At 43.0% G+C, this 23,389-nt stretch overlaps 1 protein-coding gene across 1 annotated transcript in view; it reads left to right on the top strand.

Moving 5' to 3' along the window:
* The window catches only part of IQCA1 (IQ motif containing with AAA domain 1), a 247,156-nt gene that overhangs the window by 19,958 nt on the left and 203,809 nt on the right, over positions 1-23,389 (top strand). Inside the window, exons 2-5 of the mRNA XM_069103144.1 lie at positions 565-889; positions 3,624-3,743; positions 10,270-10,461; positions 11,702-11,773. Of these exons, the coding sequence (XP_068959245.1) occupies positions 565-889; positions 3,624-3,743; positions 10,270-10,461; positions 11,702-11,773 (709 nt within the window). The remainder of the gene's footprint in view (positions 1-564; positions 890-3,623; positions 3,744-10,269; positions 10,462-11,701; positions 11,774-23,389) is intronic.

The raw sequence follows: 23,389 nt of genomic DNA, 5'->3' as shown, positions 1-23,389 counted from the left end.
GAGAGAGAGAGAGAGAGAGAGAGAGAGAGAGAGAGAGAGAGAGAGATCCTCTTAAGGGTATATATTTTGAGTTGCTTTTCTCCTTGTTGGAACCTTGCCCCAAGTTGAGTTTATCTGACCCCACCTCCCCTCCTTTGGCATACTTTTCTCTTAGCCACTAGAGTCAATGCCAATGCCTTCTTTTGTAGGTCTAGAGCCTTTTCTGGCTCAGAGGTCAGTCCTTTGATACTCTGGGGCATTAGATAGATCACCTGTGATGATTCCCATGCATTAAATGGTCAGTAATTTTTTAGCCGTGTCCAATTCTCCATGACCTCATTTGGAGTTTTCTTAGCAGAGATATTGTAGTATTCGCCATTTTGTTCTCTAGTTCATTTTATAGGTGAGGAAAGAGATAAACAGGGTTAAGTGACTTACCCAGGGTCACACAGCTAGTGTCTGAGGCTGAATTTGAACTCAAAGAGAGGAGCCTTCCTGGATCCAGGCCCAGCACTCTGGCACCTCTAGGGGCTGCCACAGTAAATGTAGTCCTCATTTAAATTCTCTTTCTATTTCTTCTCTTAGAAGCTACAATAAGATGTGGGGGGAAGCCCAAGAAGCGCTCACCTGCCTGCTGGAGGGAGAGTCTGAAAAGGCCCTAGAGCCACCACAGGACGAGGTAGTGATCTTTCAGATGCTGGCCACCTTCTACATCAAGTACGTGCAGATCTTCCGCAACCTGGAGAATGTCTATGACCAGATCGTGCACCCGCAGAAGCGCATCCTGATCCGGCAAGTGCTGGATGCGGTCATGGGCCGAGTCCTCGAACTCAAGAACGAGATGGTGGAGCTGGAGTTCTCAGAATTCCATTACTTTGATGACATTCTGCAAGATCTCAAACTCTCTCCTGTACGTTCTCCGTGTGTCTCTGTGTCTCCATCACTCTAGGTGTTTCCATCTCTCCTCATCTCTGTCCGTGTGCTTGTCTCTGTCTTTCTGTCTCTCACCATCCTGTCTCTGTTTCTTATTTTATTTTATTTTATTTACGTATCTATTTATCTATCTATCTATCTATCTTGCAAGGCAATCAGAGTTAAGTGACTTGCCCAGGATCACTCAGCTAGTAAATATTAAGTGCCTGAGGCCATATTTGAACTCAGATACTTCTGACTCCAACACCCCATGCTGTCTATCTTTATTAAGAGCAAAACAAAAACAAAAAAATGACAATCTCTGCCCTCTGTGAACTCCCATTTTATTGGAGAAATAACATGGATGCATGCAAATAAATGCAAACTATGGAAAGAGTGGCTACAAACTAATTTTACAAGGACAGAGGGGTCTAGAAACTGGCAAGGGGTGTGGGGGGGAGGTAGGATTTTTATCAAAGGTGATAGAAGGGAGGTATGAGTTCTCCAATGTAGAGGTGAGGAGGGAAAGAGCTTTGTAGGCATAGTGGGCAGCAACATGAAAGGGAATAATGCATAATAAGTTTGTAATGAATGGCCACACAGAGACTGTGAAGGGCTTTCAGTACTGGGTACTGGAGGCAGAAGGGAGCCATTGGGTGGGGATCTTTTCATCTCAGTACTCATTGAATTTAGAAGAGTGAGTATTTAATGAACATTTGAGTGAAATTGTTAGCAGATTCGAATAAAGCTATATTGTTATGATTTGCACTTTTCTTAGAGCAGAAACGGGAGAAATAATTATGTCATTAGTATATTACAGTCATAATGCTATCATCCTTAAGAAAGATGCCTATATGTTTGTGACTAAAACTACAAGAGAAGAATGTTCTCAGCCGGGAACAATCTTTAGCCAATTTCTGAATGAGAATCCTATTTATAGTTCTTCATAAAGGACATTAATTTTGTTAGTTTAAAAAACAACCTATATTTTAATTGCAAGTATCAATATGTGAAAATATTGTCTTGTGTTTTGTCCCTGGTGTGAAACAGAAAATGTGTCTCCCTCACAGCACAAATGACTTTAATGATGGCTTTATCTTTCAAACAAATCATTAGTGTTTATAATAAAAGTATAAACATGGCCCCAATTAATAAATTTTCTAATGAAACTTCCCTGTGGCAGACATAACAGATGCGGTCTTGGAAACAGGACAGCAAAATGATAGGGAAAATAACTTAGTGCTTTTTATATCCTGATAGCTTTAAAACATTTACTTCTCCCAGTTTATTAAAACAATTCAATCCAATGGGTCAAATAAAATCAGAAGATGATTTCAACGTTTTGCTTTAAATAAGTAGTCACTTTCAATACCTTTATTATCTTTATATCTTTGTTATTATTCTAATACCCTTATTATCTTATTAAAACCTATTTCCCTCAACATGATAAAATATCATAATCAGAAATACATTCTCAATAAATTGAAATATCAATAATATCAAGTAACATTTTTAATGCTAACTTAGAAGCCACACAATTACATAGTATATATAATCAGCAAAATTGATTAAATGATTCCAGAAATTTCTAATTTTTCAAGGTCTCCTTATTTTTTAAACTGGCTACATTCTGAAATGAGCATGTATCCTAATGTAATTTCAATGTAGCGATGCTCAGTACATTCATGTCATGCCCTGAGAATTTGGGCGAATGAATCAGTTGTGCTTTGGTTCTGTCAATTAGTTACTCGTTTCCCTTGGTACTTGAAAGATGCCAGGAAACCTTTTGCTCCCATGATTCTCCAACTTGGCTCTGATGTAGCTGTTTGGAGTTCAGTGATTTGGAGTTAGGGAGAGTCCTCCCTGGGGCTGGCCTGAATTTTCCTGGTTTCATGGAAGAAGCTTTTGCAAACAAGCTCAACGAGAAACAAGTTTGCTTTGGAAAGTAGGAGGCCAAGAAAGGTGGAGAAGATAATGGAGAAGATTCTTTAGAAGTCCTTAGGCATCCTTGACATACACACCACAAATGTATGTTCATTAGAGCAGGTTCCCAAGGTCCTCTACACAGCTACACGTTTGCCGTGGACTTTGAAATATTGTAAAAGCTTAAAAATAAACATTCCTTGAGACCATTTATAAATCTGGCTACTCTTCCACCCGTTAGTCACCATTGTAAGGTTTTGTTCCATTCTGATAAAGAACTGAGGTTGGCCGTCCATTTTTTTCCTCACTATTACCTTGTAGCACCATAGATCTGGGACTGAATGGGGCCTCCGAGGCCACCTAAGCCAACCCTCCATTTTACTGCAGAAGAAATGAAAGCCCAGGGAGAGAGTTACCTGCTCAGGATCACACAAGGCAGGAAATATCAGAGCTGACCCTTGAACCCAAGCCCTTTGACTATGTAGCCAGGGTTTTGTTCACAGTACCACTCTGTAGATCTGTAGTCATTGTGAAAACACTTTGCATTGACTTGTTTTTCATAAAAATAGGAATGGAAATCAATGACCAGCCTTGTTGGTACAGATATTAATTTGTGTGCTTAAGTTAGGATTGTTGGGTGTGCCTAACCAAGGCCCTTGAATACTCAGCTTCAGGATTCATATCTGTCAAGTGGGATTATAAGGGCTGCCAGACCCCAAAGCTCCATATCCCTGGGACTTATGAGGATTGCAGGTGACTGCTGGAATCCAGCCCCAGTGGGTTCTTTGGTCTCTTTTTCTCTTCCCCAGGAAGAGCTAGACATTCCCATTCCCAAATACTTTTTGAAGGAGAAGATGGAGGTACTAAGAGAACGAGAGAAAATCCTTGCTCAGATTTTGGCCAATGCTGGATTGGAAGCACTGCACCTGGTTTGTACCTGATTTCTTTCCTTTTTCAAAAGCATGTTTTGTTTTAACTAGTAATGTGGTCATTTCTGAAGAACTCTGCCTTATTTGGTACATGTAGGAAAAGGGTGCAGACTTTCGGCCCAGTATACTTGAAGTTTAATAATCCTTTTGACATTTGGTTTATCATTGCTTTCTGAAGAATCACAGAACACCGAGAAATAAGGTCAATCAGCGGGTATTTTTTAAATGCCTACTTTGTGCCAGACGCTGGGCTAGGCACTGGGCATTCAAAGACAAAGACACGAAGAGATGTATATGTATGGGTGAATGAAGGGAGGTTATTGTGGGGGGAGGTGCTGCTTTAGTTGAGTTTGGAGAGCAGCGGATTCTGAGGCTGAGGTGAAGAGAGAATGAATTCCATGTAGGAGAGACCACCTTGGGAGAGGCAGAGGCTGGCAATGGAGCATCGTGTGGGAGGAGCAAGGAGTCAGCGAGTCTGGGAAGATTGTGGAGTGTTGGATAGAAAGGGAGTGCTGGGTAAGGCATCTAGACAGATGGATCGAGGGAAGGCTGAGAAGACTTTAAATGACAAACAGAAGAATTTTCCTTGGATCTTAAATGCTACAGGGAGCCATGGGAGTTGATTGGGTAGGGGAGTGACTTGGTCAAATAGAAGGAAGGAAGGAAGGAAGGAAGGAAGGAAGGAAGGAAGGAAGGAAGGAAGGAAGGAAGGAAGGAAGGAAGGAAGGAAGGAAGGAAGGAAGGAAGGAAGGGAGAGAGGGAGGGAGGGAGGAAAGGAGGGAGGGAGGCTTCTAAATATTGTTTACATATAAAATACATAAAAAGAATCAATCCAATTAATAGTTACCAAAGGTTCACCGACCATAAACCATCCATTTTTGCTACTAGTCTTGGAAAAGAGAGATTGACCTCAAGGTTTAGGCTGAGAATCATTTGTGTAACCCTGAACTAACATAATAGGTATTTGAATTTATTTTTGCCTCCATGGTTACTCCTCTGAAAGGAATTTAGTATTGCTCAAATGATTATGTCATGAGGTAATTTAGGAGATGTAGTTAGGAAACACAGGTTTTGCCAGTGATTGTGCTGGGCCTAATGAGATGTTCCTGTGTGTAGCTGTCAGTTCTCCAGGGCTGTGACATAGAGGAATGTCTTGTCAGTAGAAGCCCAAAGCAGCCACAAACCATTGTTTACCTTGAAAGGAAGAAGCAAGGGGAAGAGGGAGGAAGTGGCTCAGAGTTGAGGATTCTTTGGAAGACCTGGGAGATAATTGCTGTTTGCTGCTTTTGTTTGGATTTGGGATCAGCAGTGAATATAGCAAGAATCTCCTAATGACTGGTCATTGGCACATGGGCAAAGTATTGTCTGCAAACACAGGAAAAGAGACACAAAAGAGGATAACTAGAAAATTAGAAGGAAAATAGATAAATTGGAAACAAAACGACTATAGAACTAATATAGAGGGAAAAGAGAAATGTATCCCATTGGGAACTTCAGATGATATAAAAACAAAGGATATCAATACAACAGTTTCTTTGAAAAGAAAAGATCACTAGGAACATTACTCTAGTATTTTCCGACCTGATGACAAAGACCTGTGCATGGCAGCCAAGCAGCGGTCTGTGGTCCTTAGCAGCAGAGGTAAGGGGAACCCCAAAGAGGCATCTGAGGAGCTCAGTTTCAGCATATGGGAGACAATTCTTCTAGTGACCCTTGGTTGGTTGTGGGTGTTGTCCTTTGTTCTCCAAGAAGACCAAAATGGCATCACTATGCTGGAGTCAAGTTTTGGTGTGTCTGGCTATGGCTGATCAGATCAGTACGAGGCCGGAATGCTCTACCACAGGTAGGGTACAAATAACTCGTGTGAACATTTGGAGTGGATTCTCTAAATTGGCACATCTCACATTTCTTTTGAACTCCTTCAGTTCTGCTTTGCCCATAAAGCATGGCACCTCCTCTGAGGTGGGCACACCGTGCTTGGAGGTCCTGTGCTCTTAAAACTAAGAAAAGGATTCAAAGTTATGTCAAGAGGTTGAAGAGTAGAAAAAAAAATATGAGCCAGAAAAGGAGAGGAAAACTATAAATCGAAGGCTCTCTGGAGCAGGTCCCTGCTATAGAGGCAGACTGGAGAGCTAATGAGGAAGGAGAGGATGCCCAGGTGCCAGCTGCAGTGACTGAGGGCATTCAGTCCAGGCTACATGAGCCAAGTCGAGCATTTAGTAAGTTCCAGTGTTTTTGGAGGGATGGCTTTGCTACCTGGCCTAAGCATGTTGACTTGGTCATGACCAGTCAGGAGACAGGCTATTTTTCTGTGTTGCATATCTAGGATGTGATTGAAATTTGCCAGACCGGATGGCAGCTGTCCGCTTCTTGTGATTCATGTGGGAATGAATGATAAAGCTGTAAGGAGCATGAAAAGAATCCTAGAAATTCTGAAATTGTGGGCGAGAAACAGGAATCTGTCAGGCAGGGAGCTCAGGGAGTATAGAGTGTTTCCATTATTCTTTCTGGCAGACAGTAGGGATTTGAGAAGAGAAAGGAAGATATCAGAAGTGAATGGCCAGATGAAAAATGGTTTCTGAGATCCTAGATTAAAATATGAGAATTTCAGAGTTGAAAGGAATCTCAGGGAGACCAGATGATACCTGAAAAAAAAGTTATTCCCTCTCCACCATATTTGGCAAGTGACCTTTGCATGAAGACCTCCCGGAGAGGGAATACTCCTCCGCTGCTCCCTGAGGTGCCCCATTCCATTCTTTTCTAGCTCTGATGAGCTCAAGAAGCTTTTCTTGACATTAGTCATACATTTCCCTCTTTTGCAGCATCTATCCATTTCTCCTATTTCTGTCCTAAACATTATCTCATTGTCAAATGAGATGATATTTGTAAAGAAAAGTGCTTGGCACAATGCCTGGCACATAGGAGGTGCTAGATAACATTCATTGCCTTCTCTGCCCAAACAGAATAATGGAATCCCTCTTCCATATCCTGACTCTTCAAGATTCTGAAGGCAGCTGCACATTCTACTATCTTCTAGTCTCTAAGATGGCATCTAATTCCTTCTACCTTTCGTTAAAGTATTTCCCCATTCTGGTTGCCCTTCTCTGGACACTCTTTAATTCACCCATATCCTTGTAAAAATGTAGAACCCAGACCTGAGCACAGCCCTTCAGATGTCACCCAACTAGGACAGAATTGGTCAGGACTCTCACTTCCTACTACTGGATGCCATGCCTTTCTCTGAATGTAACTTTCTTGTATTCACTTTCTTGGCTCTCATAGCACACGATGAATACTTGTTGAACTTGCAGTCCACTAAGAAACCCCAGGTCTCTTTTCAGGCAGACTGCTGTCTGTCCACACCAGATTTCTACCCAAAGCTCAGATTTCATTCATATTCTTGGCTGCCATAGCATACTATTAATGTGTCTTGACCTTGCACTCAGACAAACTGCTGACTAGTCATGACTTCCATCTTGGACTTCTGAAGTCAGCTTTTTAACACAAGTGGGACTTTGTGTCTGGATCTCTTCAATTGGATCACATTCCATTTGGTCAAGTGCTGCAGCCATTCAGAATATTTTAGGACAATCACTCCATCATGTTATATATTAGTTTTCCTGCCCCTTTTATGCCATCTGCAAGTTTGACAAGCATTCCATTTACCTCCTCATCCAAATAATGGATAAGAATATTCAACAACACAAGGCCAAGCAGAGATCTCTGGGGCCTTCTATCAGACTGCCATGGAAGTTGACATGGCACTTCTAATGTGTACTCTTGGGCTCTGACCACTGTGGTCCAAATCCTTGGAACAGTTCTGTTGACCAGCCCATCTTTACCTCAAGAATATCTTGAAAACCTCTCTCCAAATGCTTTGCTAAAATCGAAGTAAACTCTGTCTGCAGCTTCCCTCATCCCAGAAGTTCAGTGACTCAATAAAGGACACAAGAGTATGAGAAGTGTTGATGTAGCAATTCTGCTCTTTGTGCTCCCTGCTTCCTTTTCTAATAATCCCTCATGACCTTTTTGATTCCTGGGGAAGTTCTAGCAGGCGTTATTAAAGTTTTGCTCATTGATCTGGAGTTTGCCATTTCCATTCTCTCCCCTTTCCCTAACATTGGCCACCTGGATCTTTCTGGTCTCCCAGGAACTCTTCTGTTCTCCACGATCTTTCAGATCCACCTGGCAGAGGTCCCACAGTAACAGCTATTAGTTTTTTTTTTTTTTTTCCAGAACCCAAGGAAGGCATTCATTTGGGTTAGGTGACTCAAAATGATCAGGAACAGTGGGTGATCTCTTGTCATGGACTTCCTGATTTGGGGTGTCAGTCAAGGAGTGTGCTGGTCAGTGTTTAGGGGAAGTGTATGCACAACACACTTTTCTGCTTAATTTGTGTCATTAACAGTTTTCTACACCATTTTACTAACTCAAGACGATCAACAAAACAATCAAGCAGATCCTGTTTTGTAGCATATTCTGATTTCCAAGGTGTAAATGCTCATGCTGAAGATTTAACAATCAGGTTTTGTAAGCTGGTTCCAGCTGGCTCTAACACCACTTCCCTATTAGCCATGTTTGCGCTGCTCTATTTAGTCTAAATTTCATTATCCTGGGCAGAAAAATATAGAATCCAAATGAAAAGTGAGCATCTCCGCTTCCCTTCTGTTATCAGTTATCACGATCCCTTCTTTGGGCCTCTTTTAGAAAATGAAGGGACTGTAAAGCCCTGCCTTTGTCTGAGATCTGGCCTCCTGACATGTTCTGAGCCTCTCGTGCCAGGCTTTGGAGGAATTCATCCTCTCTCACCTGACCTTGCTTCCATCCTCTGGGTGTGGCTTTTAAAAGCTCAGCTGTTTTGTGAGCGCTTTATGGAACTGCTTTGTTCCTTCCCCACCTTCCCCCCACCCCCACCTCTGATTTTCCTCTTCAATGGAACCATTTTTTCTTTGTGTCTTCAAAACTCCATTCTTGCTCACTTCCCATCCCTCTGGGATACATGCCTTCCACTGTAGGAGTCTCCCTATGCTTTCACTGAATCTTTTGTAGATGGTTGATGGGGTATGAGGTGTGAACATCCATCACACCCAGATGGAGGTGAACCTTTGGAAATGTGATTGTTTTTTTCTCTTTGGAAGATCTCCATGTGCCTCTTTGAGAAGATGGAGAGCACCTCCTTGGGCCATGTACTTGTCAACCTATTACTATTACTTCTCATTAAGGGAGAGTGATCAGGTCTCAATTTGTGAGGATAATTTGATTGGCACAGGCTGCTGTCTGAGGGAGCCACCCTTTTAACTGACCCTATAAAAGGAAGTCATTCAAAAGAAAAGTGTGTGGGGGAGGAAGCAGTGGAATCTTTGTACTTAGGATCATCTATTGAGATGGGGGAGGGGAAAAAGAGTGGAATGTCAATGGAACACCATTCCCCTACATGGAAAATGCTAAGGGCTCCCTATCATCTTCTAGATCACACACAGTTTGCTGTTGTTCAGTCATTTTCAGTCATGTTCCACTCTTTGTGACTCCATGTGGGATTTTCTTGACAGAGATACTGGAGTAGTTTGTTATTTCCTTCTGTAGCTCATTTGGCAGATAAGGAAACTGAGGCTAATTGGTCTAAGTGATTTGCCCAGGGTCACACAGGCTGGATTTGAACTCAGGTCTTGCTGACTCCACATGCAAACTGTTGGGCATTTAAAGTTCTTGGCTCTCTGGCTCTAACCTCACATTACAGGCTTATTTCCCCTTCATGAACTTTACATTTCAACAGAATGGGCCTATTTTCTGATGAGAACATGCAATATTCCTTCTTCTTGCCTTTGCCCAGGGCATCCTGTTTCTGGAATCCTCTGGGGATCGGCAACTTTTTTCCCAGCTCAGCTCAAGGGCCACAGCCTACAGGAGATGTTTCCAAATTCCAAGCCTCTAGCAGTGATTCAGTATTTCCTCTGTATTTTTTGTGTTCACTCATTCATGCACATGCTGTTTCCCTCCATGGAAGGCCAACTCCTTGAAGACAGGGTCTGTTTTCTTTTTTTCTTTGTATCCCCAGAGCTGGTCATATAACAGGTGCTCAACAGGTGCCTGTTGATTGATTAAAATGACTAAAATAGCTTTTAAAAAGGCCTGGGCAGCCCCTCGCCTCAGTCCCAGGGAAAGTTGGATGTCTGTGTCCCTTGACCCTTACTGCTCACTGGGGCGTATTGTGTGGGTGAGCAATCCTCAAAGATCAAAATTTTCTGGTATTGAAGATGAATTCATTCTCATATTAAAAAGCGTCCCTTGTTGCATCCGAGTATTGGTGCCAGCATGCCTGCTTCTTTTGCCCACCCCTAGTTTTGTTATGTGCTTAAGTAATTGGGGAAAATAAGCAATCGATGTTTCTTGGTTTGGAAGGGAAACACGATTTTCCCACCTTTTGTCCTCAGTAAAGTGATCTCAGAAATAAAGGTCTTAGTAATATCTGAAATGATTACTTGTGGATGGCATGTTTCATGAAGGAATTGTCTGCTGTCCACTGCAGAAGCTGCCTCTGAAAATCATGCCCCTGGAAGAAGCCGTGAAATTGATCCAGATCTCGGAGAGAGCCCGCCAAGGCCGCCTGAGGGCCATCTTTATGCGGCAGATCTATCATCAAGACATCAGAGCAAAGCAAGCCAGACTTCATGGGGAGAAGGTCCCGGACCCAGGCAGTGCCGCCACCAGGATTCAAAAGGTGCTAGTCTGTTTGTTTGCAGGTGGGGGCAGAGGGAGCCGACTTGGGCCAGCTAGAAACTCACGGGACTAGGAATGAGACCATCAGCTCACAGATAACACACCCTACACCCCTTTACAGCATCCTTGGATTTAATTCCAAGAAGTTTGACCAGTCATGTGGTGGGGGAAGGGGAATAGCCAACTGCTTCTCTGAACAGAGATAAAGACTAACACCTCAGAGGTATTGCCCTCGTACTTCATAGGTGGATATTGATGCTGGTTGACCGCTGTTGGCTAAGCTTTCATGGGAGAAGATGATTTGATAAATAGGGTCAAATCATGTGATTTGATTTGAGATTTGAGCTGAGAATTTTTAAATGGCCTTAGCTAGTTCTTAGAGCTGGTTTTTGTTTTGTTTTCTTTTAGTTTTTGGTAGGAGATGGAGGAGGGAAGCTGCACCTGGGATTTGTTGGAATAGGAATCTCCAGTGAGAGGCAGCATGGCGTCATGGGCAGGTCACTAGAGTCAGAAAGACCTAGGTTCAGGAACATTTGCTAGACTCTGACCCTGGAAAGTCACATCACCTCAACTTCACTTTCCCAATTTCCTCATCTGTATAAACTGAGGAAATTTGATTTGATGTCTTTCAAGGACCAATCTATGACAAATCCCCTCTACTAAGCTCTCTTCTAAATGGGCTGCTTTTATGGAATCTCGAGAGATTTTAGGGTGTCTTCAAGGTTAAATGACCTGCTCAGGGTGTGTCAGAAGTGGGACTTGAACTCACATCCTGACTCCATCATAAACTCTGTTTCTTTCTTAGAAATTTTTTTCAAAAATAAGAGTTACATATTCCTTTTGTTTCCAGATCAAGTTTTCTCTCATTTCATCACTATTACCAATGAAGAGTCTCTTAGCATGCGGGGCAGGACATCTCAACAGGGGTCCCAAATACAAAGGGAGAAAGTGATGTGAGACCTTTTCCTCATGCCAATAGACTCAATGAAATAAAAGCAAGTTCTGCTAACACTGGGCAAGGATTGGGCCAGTGGCCACATGACTGCTAACTATAAGGAAATCAATTATGGGGTGACAGGTTCCTCCTTTGAAATTCTACCTTCAAGGAGCAAGAGGAATCATTTCATGAGCAGCATGGAAGCAACATGGCTGCTGGGGGAAGAGGTGGTGTCATAGTATGGGTAGCCGTCTTCTAGATGATAACAAGCCCATTGATCTCACAATTACTGTTTCTAATTTAGTTCTGGCGCTCCTTCCACCAATATAAGAAAACTGAAAAGGAAAAGGAAGAAGAAATGATATTTCTAGGAATGGTGAGTCTTCATGCAAAAAGTGAAACTTTTGCCTGGTTTAATTTCTATCACCTCTTTCTTTCTCTCCCACTTTCTTTCACTCTCTCCCTCCTTCCCTCCTTCTCTCTTCTTCCCTCTCCTGTTTTCTGTCTCTGTCTCTTTCTGATGTTATGGGAAATAACTTATATCTTCATTTGAGAGTTTTTTCTAGTTCAAGTGGATTCTGTGATCAAAGAAATGGAGACAAAAATGACCAGTGGTGGGAAACTCTAGGCTGGCCATCATTAACAAATACTTGGCTAATACGATTGTGTCTTTCGGGTTCCCAGCATTCTCTCTCTCCCTGGAATGTGTTTGCTGGGATCTCCCCTATCTCAGCAATTGTCTTCCTCCTCCTCTTGGGTTCTTGAAGTCCCTGGTTTCTTTCAAGGCTCATCTTAGGAACTTTCTCCCACTTGAGATCTTGTCTGACTTTCCCAAGGTATTAGTGGTGAACATTGTTTATTTTGGGTTGTTATATTGAAATTTCTATGTACATTTTGCCCATCATGGTACAGCATCTTTCCCTGTATGTCTCTTTCTGTCCCCTCCCACAATCACCACACTAGTACATACCCTAGGCTGGGGACTGCTAGCTCCTGCCTCATGGCCTTCAGTGCCAGAGAACTTCAGCTTTCTTACTTCCCTGGAGTTCCTTGTCTGAGCCCCTATTTCTTCTGCCTCCAGATTTAGATAGCTACAGGCTTCACAGCTCCTGGGAGGAGCCTCTGGTCTGCACTGGCAGGTTTCCATCTTTTGCCCTGTATTCACACTGACTTTTCTGGCATGATCTCTTTCCTATTGTCCAAAGGCTTCTGGTTGTTTTGTTGTTCAGTCCTGGGTCCAATGAAGGCATTTAATTTAGTTTCTCTTTGGATTTTGTGTTGTTATTAAGCCAAGTGCTATTTTTGGGTGTTTGTTGGAGCATGTATGTGAGAGCTGACCTCTTTGAGACCTTTGCAGACACATTGGAATGTCAAATCTTCTCTGTCATTGTCAGGAGCCACCTCAGCCCCAGGCCTCACCCTGCTCCTGTGGCAGAACATCACCAGCCCTCTAAATGAGGAGGGGATGTACCATCCTTCCCAGAAGTAGCCCTCTCTTCCACCACAGGGATCACTCTCCCTAGGCACTGAGTAGAATGTGCCCTTGGTTTCATGGCAGCCTTGGGGGCAGGTCCCAGACCATGTACAGTAGCAGGCATTGAGATAACTTTAGAAAGTGTTCAGTTCAGTTCAATAGAGGAAAAGTCTGAACCAGAGTCCAGTGGTGGAAACCTCCAAGGATCCTTCAGGGATGTTCAGTAAAGTCCTTGGGTTTGGAACAGAGATTCATGCAGGGCAGAAAGGCCAGAGAAGGAGATGGGGACCAGATCCTGAGGCTTCTGAAGCTAGTCAGTGAATATTATTAAACCCTTATGTTGTGCCAGGCACCTTGCTAAGGGCTGGGGATTCAAAGGAAGGGAAAACCAGTCCCTGCCCCCAACAAGCTTCTATTCTAATGAATGATCTGGTGTGTAAATACAGAGATACATACAAGATATGTGCTTAGTTGTTGTCCTTTATTCTTGAAGATGATCAAAATGACCTCATGATGTTAGAGTCGAGGTACAGTGTGGCCTAGTGTGACTGAGCAGACCAGTATGAGCTTGGAACGTTCGACCACAGGCTGAGCACAAATAGTCCATGTGAGCAGTTGGAGTGGAGATGGTGCAGTTTGGGCATCTCATGTTTCTTTTGAGCTACTGCACTTCTGCTTTGCTCATAAAGCACAACTCCATCTTTCATGTGGGCACAGCATGCTGGGTGGTCCTGTACTAATGTTTCCCATGCCATGTGATCAACTCCACAGTTCTTCAGAGAGACCTTGAGCATGTCCTGATATTGCTTCTTCTGAGTGCTTGCCTTGTTGTGAGTTCTCCATAAAATAGTTTTCTAGGCATCTTACATTTGGCATTTGAACAGCATGATCAGTCCAACTGAGTTGTATTCTCTGCAGTAGAATTTGAATGCTTGGGGGGGCAGAGCCAAGATGGCAGAGTAGAAACAGAATTTCTGCATGGCTCCTGCTTCCACCTCCTCTAATACATTTAAAAATGACTCTAAACAAATTCTAGAGCTACAGAACCCACAAAGTATCAGAGAGAAACTAACTTCCCACTGAAGACAGTCCAGCAGGTAGGCAGAAAGAGGCCATCTCAGAACTCTGGGAGCAGAGCCCAGCCCCGTGTGAGCCAGAGGTTTTAGCCTCAGGGTGGCCACAACCAGCCGCCAGCTGGAGGGACATCAGGAGAGTAGATCACCAGCAGCTGTGGTGGTTTCCAGAATTATCAACCCACAGATGCTATGGACAAAGTGAGAGGTCAGTGTGAACCTTGGGAACAGGAAGTCCGGGAGTGTGGTCTGGCCTCTTCCCCCAGAAGGAGAAGTAGCGGAGGCACAGAGACCTTTACGTCACCACCACGTGGCTCCTTCAGAGCTCCTGGCCTGCAGATTGCAGGGGGACCAAGCGACCAGTCTGAGGGGTAATCACTCTTGCTTTAACCTTCTTGGATCTGGATCGCTATCTAGGGTGGAGGTCCTGGGGTGTGTGACCAGTGAGATAGAGTGTGTGGAGGCTTCAGAGAGGACAGCCAACTGATAGCTCCGGCAGCTAAGAAAACCCCAGAGATTTGGCCCAAAACTCTCCTCCCTTGAAGCAGAGTTCTACTGTGGCAAAAAGCTCAAAAGTCAAGTAATTGAGTGACAACATGAGCAAGCAAAGGAAGCAAAGCAAGCACATCAATACGACTTTAGATTCCTATTTTGGGGACAAAAAGAGTCAAAGCATGGAACAGGAGGAAGACAGTGAAGTGAGAACTCCTGTACCAAAAGCTTCCAAAAAAAATATGAGTTGGTTACAGGCCATAGAGAAGCTTAAGAAGGATTTTGAAAAACAATAAGAGAAGTGGAGGAAAAATTGGGAAGAGAAATGAGAACAATGTAAGAAAACCATGAAAAGTGAGTCAACAACCTGACTGAAGAAAATAACACCATAAAAATAGACTAACTCAAATGGCAAAAGAGGCTCAAAAAGCCAATGAGGAGAAGAATGCCTTAAAAAGCTGAGTTTGCCAGATAGAAAAAGAATCTCAAAAGCTCACTGAAGAGAATCATTCCTTCAGAATTAGATTGGAGGAAATGGAAGCTGGTGACTTTATGAGAAATCAAGATACTATTAAACAGATCCAAACAAATGAAAAAAATAGAAGGCAATGTGAAATATCTCACTGGAAAAACCCACTGACCTGGAAAATAGACCCAGGAGAGATCATTTAAAAATTATTGGACTACCTGAAAGCCATGATCAAAAAAAAGAACCTAGAATCATCTTTCAAGAAATTCTCAAGGAAAATTGCCCTGATATTTTAGAACCAGAGGGCAAAATAGAGATTGAAATAATCCGCCAATCACCTCCTGAAAAAGATACCAAAAAGAAAACTCCTAGGAATATTATAACCCGGTTCCAGAATTCCCAGATCAAAGAGAAAATATTACAAGAAGACAGGAAGGAACAATTTGAATATTGTAGAAACACAATCAGGATAACACAGATTCTACACTGAGGGATCGAAGGGCTTGGAATATGATATTGCAGAGGTCAAAGGAGATGGGATTAAAACCAAGAATCACCTACCCAGCAAAACTGAGTATCATGTTTCAGGGGAAAGTATGGTTATTCAATGGAATAGAGGACTTTCAAGCATTCCTGATGAAAAAAAAAACAGATCTGAATAGAAAATGTGACATTCAGATATAAAAAGCAAGAGAAGCTTGAGAAGGTAAACAGGGAAAAGAAATCATAAGGAACTTATCAGAATTGAACTAATTACATTCCTACATGGAAAAATGATCATTGTAACTTGTGAAACTTTTCTCAGTATGAGAATAGTTGAAGGGAATATAAATGTATGTATACATACATATACATATATATGTAAACATACATATATAGGTCTATATAGGAGGGTATATGGGCATATGAATATATATGTAAGTGTGTGTATATATGTGTACAGGTATACATAGACAGAGGTCACAGGACCAATTGAATAGGAAGGGATGATACTTAAAAGGTGAAATTAAGAGATGAGAGAGGAATATAATAAGAGGAGATGGGGCGGAATAGAATGGCGTGAACTATCTCATATAGAAGAGGCAAGGGAAAACTGTTACAATGGAGGGGAAGAACAGGAAGGCAAAAGGTAATGAGTCAACTTTACTCTCATTGAATTTGGCTTAGGGAGGGAATGGTATACACACTAAATAGGGTATCTCACCCTATACAAGAATAGGGGGGAAAGGGGATGAGAGGGGGGATGATGAAGGGGAGGGAAGTTTGTGGGGGAGGGAAGTTGGAAGCACACACAAGGGAGAGGGTCAAAGTAGAGAATAGAACAAGTCGGGGGGGGGCAGGATAGGATGGAAGGAAATATAGTTAGTCTTTCACAACATATCCACTATGGCAATGTTTTGCATAGCTACACGTGTACAACCTATATTGAATTGCTTATCTTCCCAGTAAGGGTGGGTGGTGACAGAGAAAGAGAAAGAATCTGGAATTCAAAGTTTTAAAATCAAATATTTCAATACATATATATGTATACATATGTATATATATTACTATTATTTTTTTTAACCTGCAACTGGGAAATTAGATACAGGCACTGGGGCATAGAGATCCATCTTGCCCTACTGGAAACTCAGAGGGGGATGGGGGGAGATATAGAAGAGAGCAGGCTGGGGGAGGGGGTATCCAGTGGGGTCACTGTTTTGGGGTGGTGGGTAGGGGAAAGATGGGGAGAAAATTCCTAACTCGAAATCTTGTGGAAATTAGTGATATAAACTAAAAATAAACACATATTTAATTCAAAAAAAGAGAAAAAAGAATTTTAATGCTTGGCACTTCAATTTGAAGAAGGACCTGAGTGTCTGGTCCCTTCTCCTGCCAGGTTATCTTCAGAGTCTTCCTAAGACAATTGGAATAGAAGTGATTTAGTTCCTTGGCCTGGCACTGGTGGACTGTCCAGGCTTCCCAGGCACACAGCAATGCTGTTAGCACCATGGCTCTGTGGACCTTCAGTTTGTGCATCAGTCTAATCCCTCTTCTCTCCCATATTTTCCTGTGGAGCCTCCCAAACCCTGAGCTAGCTCTGACCAAGTGCATGTTGACTTCATCATCTCTGCTCACGTCCCTAGAAAGTACATTGCCAAGATAAGTGAACTTATCCACAGCATTCAGAATTTCTCCATTTGCTGTAACCAATGGTTCCACATATGGCTGGTATGGTGCTGGCTGCTGGAGCACTGGTGTTGGACCAGAATTAGCACAAGCAGCAGAGAATCCATCCATACTCTGCTATATCTCATCCTGAGAGGTTGCATCGAGGGCACAGTCATCTGCAAACAAACAAGCACACACCAGCTGTCCTTCCACTTTAGTCTTGGCTTGTGGCCTTTTCAAGTTGAAGAGTTTACCATCCATGCAAAAGCTGCCCTTTATGCCATATTCATCCTTTTTGAAGGCATCTAACAACATGACTGAAGACGTTCTGCTAAAAAGCACGGAAGCAGCACACAGATCTCTTTCCTCCTTTAGTATCTGGAGAAGTGTGAGAACTGCCTGCTATCCAGCACTCAGGCAAGCATGGCGTCATGGGACTGGAGGACAATACCGATGAACTCCTGGCAACCAAAGTAACTTTTCATAAACCCTCACATCTGACAGTATCAAAGACCTTGGTGAGATCAATGAACACTGTGTTCAGACCTTTGTTCTGCCCCTGGCATTTCTCCTGGTGTTATCAGGCAACAAGCAACCTATTGATCATTCCTTCGCCCTTTCTGAAGCCACACTGGCTTCAGGTAGATGATCATCTTCCAGGTGAAGGATCAGCCTATTAAAGAGGACCCTGGAAAAAAATAAAAATAATAAAAATTTTTTAAAAAATTTAAAAAAAGGACCCTGGGGAGAATCTTGCAAGAAATGACTAAGAGAGACCTCCTGTAATTGTCACAAGAATATCTATTTCCTTTACCTTTATAGAGATGGACAATAGAGACATCCTTGCACTCCTGGGGGATAAACTCCTCTTGCCATATAACCCAGAAAATGTATATTAGCTTTTGAATGAGTGGTGGCCCCCCTTCTCATTTGGAATAAGATCAGCACCAGGCACTTTGCCACATGAGAGGAGCCAAATGGTACTCAAAACTTCTTCAGTTGGAATTTCAGCTAGGGAGGGATTGACTTCAACCTATGGTATATCATCACTGACTGCAGCATTGATTGATGGCTGTCTTCTGAGAACACTACACACATGTTTAGTTCATCTCTCCAGGGTCATGTTCTTATCACTAATCAATGTGGCTCCATCATCAGCACTTAATAGTTGAGATACGCTATAGGTCTTGAAGAGCCTTCAGGGCCTCATAAAAGTGCTTTGGATTGTTACTATGCACAAAATGGAATTTCATCTACTTTCTTACTGAACCAAGAATCCTGGATCTCTCTAAGTTTCATTTGTACTTTACTTTTGTTGGCTAAATGCTTCCTTTTTAGAGACAGATGAACCATCCTGCTGGTAAGCCCTGTGAAGTTCTCATTTTTCTTTTGGCAGCTACTGAATTTCACCATCATTTTCATCAAACCAGTTTTAATGTTTGTGAGTCTTCTGCTCTGGATGAGCAAATGCAATGCTATATATCAAATCTTTGAAAGCTGCCCACTCCTTTTCTCCTCTACTCTTGCCAACTATGTGTTGGCTCAGCCTTCTCTCCAAGTTAGCAATAAACTGTTCTCCTTCGGAGAAACACTCTAATCTCTTGACATTAATTCTTCTGGTAGTTTCCTTGCCTTGGGGCCATTGCTTTTGTCAAATTTGAATATTTGACTTGGAAAGGATAAATCTATGATCAGTTCAGTACTCTGCCACATCTTGACTTTGTCACTTTCACATACTGTCTCTTCTCTTTACAACCATATAGTCTATTAAATGCCAGTGTTTGCTGTGAGAGTGCACCCATGAAGTTTTGTTGAATTTAGGAAAGTAGAAGACAGTGTTGGTGATAAGAAGGTCACGAGAGGCATAAGTCTACATGAGTAAGTGGCCATTGCTGTTGTTTCCAGCTCAATTCCTCCTAAGGACTCTGTGACTACTCTGGCATTAAAGTCACCAAGTATTATAAGCTTACACTCTTTTGGCACATTGATGATGAAGGTCTCCAGGTCTTCATAAATTTTTTTTCTTTAACTGCATCAGAGTTTGTCATGGTGGGAGCACGGGCACTGATGATGGTGGTGTGACATTTTCCATTCAAGTGGCGATCTCATTGTCATGAGCCTGTTATTCACTCCATTTGGTAGATAGACGTACAGGCTTGTTGACTGTATTAGTTTTGATAGCCCCCCTCCTCCAGCTTCAGTAAGCTGGCCTTTATTTGGCAGCCTTGTTTCACTCAGGGCTGCTGTTTGGCTGTGAAACCTGATGAGTTGTCTCACAACAAGAGCTGTCCGTTTTTTCAGGTCTGCTGGATTTTGTGTTGTCCATAAGTGTGCACATATTCTGTGCACTATAGTGAATGGAATCATCTTTGCAGCAATTTTTGTAATGTGGATCCCTGTCTGCCACAGTAGGCAGGCAATTTTTTAGGGCATCTTCTCTAGCCCTTTCCTCACAGGAGCAGGTGAACAGTGTGGTCCTTATAGAACTGCTCAGATACCCAGAGGTATGCACGCTGACTCCCACTGCTGCCTCCAGTGAAAGATGACCCTGTGGCTTGGGCTGCCCGTGTGCAAGATTGTGACGAGAGCTTCCATTGTATCCTCATCTGCTGCTTCATCACTTGCCCATTGCCACAGGACTTCAAGATAGGTAAAAATACCCAAATAGTATGACTGATGTCTTTTTCTCACTGATAAATGGGATTTAAGTGAAGCAGAGTGGCATGAAGTTATTGGCCTCACTCTCTTCCAGAGTTATCAAAGTCCAGTGGCAAGACAAAGTCAAGTGATGCCCTTGCGGTCTTCGATGTCTAACCAAGCTCCCAGTGCTCCACAGCTCCTGCTTCAGCTTCCTTTATGGGCATTGGAACGGATTGTTGTCATCTGCCCTTTCCACTGGGGGAAGTTTTCATATGCTTAGGGTAGCCAAACTCCGTCCCCCCCCAAATTATTGAAGGGTTTGCGGTCCCTCAATTATCCTCAACCTGGCCCATCTGCCAAAAAGGCTTACCAGGGTGTGGACACTAAGCCTGATATAGCTTCTTGGAGCTACAGGTGAGAGTTGGGTGAAAGACCCTAAAGGTGGATGAACAGCCCTGAAAAGGGGATGGCAGCCCCCGCACCAGAAGTACTAGTCTTCCCTGAACACCCCACACACCCCATAAGATACATACAGTGTAAATGGAAAGTAATCTGAGAGGGGAAGCCACTGGTAGCTGGGAGAGTTGGAAAAGGCCTTCTTCAGTGGTCTGGCTTCCAGTCCCCTACTGCAGGAAGTCAGGGAGTGGAAGACTATGGGGAGGGAGCAGAGCATTCCACCGAGGTGACAGCCAGTACAGATGCATGGGACAGGCTGTGGAGCCTCCTGTTTGAAGAATGGCAACTAAGCCAGTGCTGGGTTGAAAAGAAAGTGGAAGGTGGGTAGAGAAGTCCTGAGAAATAGAGGTCTGTGACTGGACAGACATGTGGCCCTGTAATGTGGGTAAGTAACAGGGTCAGAGATCATAGCCTGACCCATCACTTTATAAAGCAGGAAACTGAGACCCAGAGAGACTGTGACTCACCAAAGGTCACACAGGTAGTTAACTGACAGAGGAAGAATATAAGGTGATATTAGAAAAAAAACCCCACACTTATGAGATGCTAGAATCAGAACTAACAACTATATGTAGATAAATAGGTAAAGCCTTTAGTGAGCACTTGCTGTGTGCCAGTCTTGCTAAGGGCTAGGGATACCTGTGCAAGCCAGCAAAATCCAAGGTGCCTCCTGCCCTCAAGGCGCTTACATTCTAATGGGCTAGACCACACATAGAAGAGAGCTGGGGATGAGGACCAAAGCTAAAGCGAGGCTCCCTGAGCTGTCCAAGGTGCTGAGGGCTGTGGGGGGATGAGGGGTAGAAATGAAGGCAGTGGCTGGAGTATCAGCAGCATGGAGAGGTAACCCATGAAGGGTCACAGGTAGGCTGTGGCCAAATAAATTCATTGTAGACCGGTACAAGGCCCAAATATTACCAGAAAAGGCACAGACCTAGAACCATAGGATGTCTACACAGATGGAGTACTGGGTATCATTAGGACAATGCTGACCTCCCTGCATTTTCCATCCTGCCTTGCCACTGGCTGTGCCTCCTGCCTGTAATGCCATTCTTCCTCACCTCAGCCTCCTGGCTTCCCTGACTTCGTTTAAGGCTCTGCTCCAATCCCACCTTCTTCAGGAGGGGTTTGCCCAGTCCCTCCCTCTACCAAGCTATTACACTACCTTTCCTCTGAGACTGCCTTCCATCAGCCCTGTACGCATCTTGTACTTACAGCCATTTGAATGTTGTCTTATCCATTAGAACATGACAGCTCTTTGAAATCACAGGCTTATCTCACCCTTCTTTGTGTCCCTAGGGCTTTGCACTCTGCCTGACATACAGTAAGCACTTAATAAATGCTTGGTGACTGATTGATTTTTTTAAGTGCATATTGAGAACTAGAAAAAGTTTTAAGAAAAATATGTATGTGGTGCCATAGTGCATTGAGTGCTGGACCTGAAGTTGGGAAGACTCATCTTCCTGAGTTCAAATGTGACCTCAGACACTTAGTAGCTATAGGGACCCTGGACAAGTCACTTTATCTTGTTTGCCTCCGTTTCCTCATCTGTCAAATGAGTTTCAGAGGGAAATGGCCACTTACTGCAGTATCTCTGCCAAGAAAATCTCAAATGAGGTCATGAAGTCAGACATGACTGAAAAGCAACTGAACAAATAGATTTTTTAAGAGTTTTCTCTGATATCCGTACATATTGTCATCAGAAAGACTTGAGTGAGAATCTGACTCCAGACACTGGTCTCTGGGCAAATCTCTTAGCCTGAGCCTAACTCAGTTTCCTTATCTGTGAAATAGGGACAATAACAGCACCTCTCTCTCAGGGTTGTTGTGAAGAATAAATGAAATAATATTTTTATTTTATACTCACACTTTAAATGCCAGCTATCATTATTGTTATATGATATGCTGTTTTTTAAGTCAGGAAAATAATGACTTAAGGAAAACATCCTTAAAATATATAAGGTAATAATGCCAATAATTTTTGTGTCACCTACTAGGTACCAGAAACTGTGCTAAGCTCTTTACAATTCTGATCTCAGTTGATCCTCACAGCAACATGTGAGGTAGGTGCTGTTATTATCCCCACTTTACCAATGAGGAAACTGAGGAAAACATAGATTAAGGACTTGCCCAGGGTCAAATCCAGCTAGTGAGTGCCTAGATCTGGATTTGAACTCAAGACAGGTTGTCCTGATACCAAGCCCAGCACTCTAACCACAGTGTCACCTAGCTGCCTTTATACAAAACCATCAGAGTTATGGATAGAAATAATAATAGCTTTATAAAGCATTTATAAAACACTCAAAGATTTTCAAAGTGTGTTACATTTGTAATCTCATTTGGTCCTCACATCAATTCGATAGGTTCTATCATCATCCCCATTTTACATATGGGAAAACTGAGGATAGGAACAGTTAGGTGACCTGCCAAGGGTCACACAGTTGGGGGGGGGGCGGTCAGACGCAGGATTTGAAATGAAATGAAGACAGAATGAGAATGAATGAATGAAAGAACATTTATGAAGTGCTTATTAAATGTTGGTCACTGGGCTTCATGTGGATTTGCTTACTAAATTCTAGAGTACTTGCCTTGTTTCAAGAGGTAGCTTTATGGAAAAGCCCCAATGACCTTCCAGAATGTTAGATGTATGGAAGACTGAAGGTCTGACCAAAACAATAAAGAAGTTCCCACAGGTTTCCAATAAATAAACTCATGACTCATGACTCCATGGAAAGATTGTTGATGGCCTCTGCTTAGTCTTCGAAGGGAACCACACTCTTTTCCTTGAGATCTCTCCTGGTGCTGCTGTCAGAAGGAAGGACCCAAGGTGGTGTGGGGGCTGCTGTGCTTACTCACTATGGATTCCCTCCCTTTCTTACCGGTTAGTGTCTGTGTTACTCCTTCTGCTTCTCCCTTCTGTTTTCTCTTGTATAATTAGGCTTTTAAAAATCACTCTGTGTGTATGTGTGTATGTGTGAGACAGAGAGAGACAGAGAGACAGAGAGAGGAGAGACAGACCGACAGACAAACAGGCAGACAGAGTCAGAGAGAGAGAGAGAGAGAGAGAGAGAGAGAGAGAGAGAGAGAGAGAGAGAGAGAGAGAGAGAGAGAGAGAGAGAGAGAGCGAGAGAGAGAGAGAGAGAGAGAGAGAGAGAGAGAGAGAGAGAGAGAGAGAGAGAGAGAGAGAGAGAGAGAGAGAGAGAGAGAGAGACAGAGAGAGACAGAGAGAGAGAGAGAGAGAGA

The sequence above is a fragment of the Petaurus breviceps genome, unplaced genomic scaffold (assembly GCF_028583685.1).
Source record: "Petaurus breviceps papuanus isolate PSGF00001 unplaced genomic scaffold, PetGlider_PUasm1.0 567, whole genome shotgun sequence".
NCBI classification, from domain to species: Eukaryota; Metazoa; Chordata; class Mammalia; order Diprotodontia; family Petauridae; genus Petaurus; species Petaurus breviceps.
This window is presented reverse-complemented; position numbering and strand designations above follow the sequence as displayed.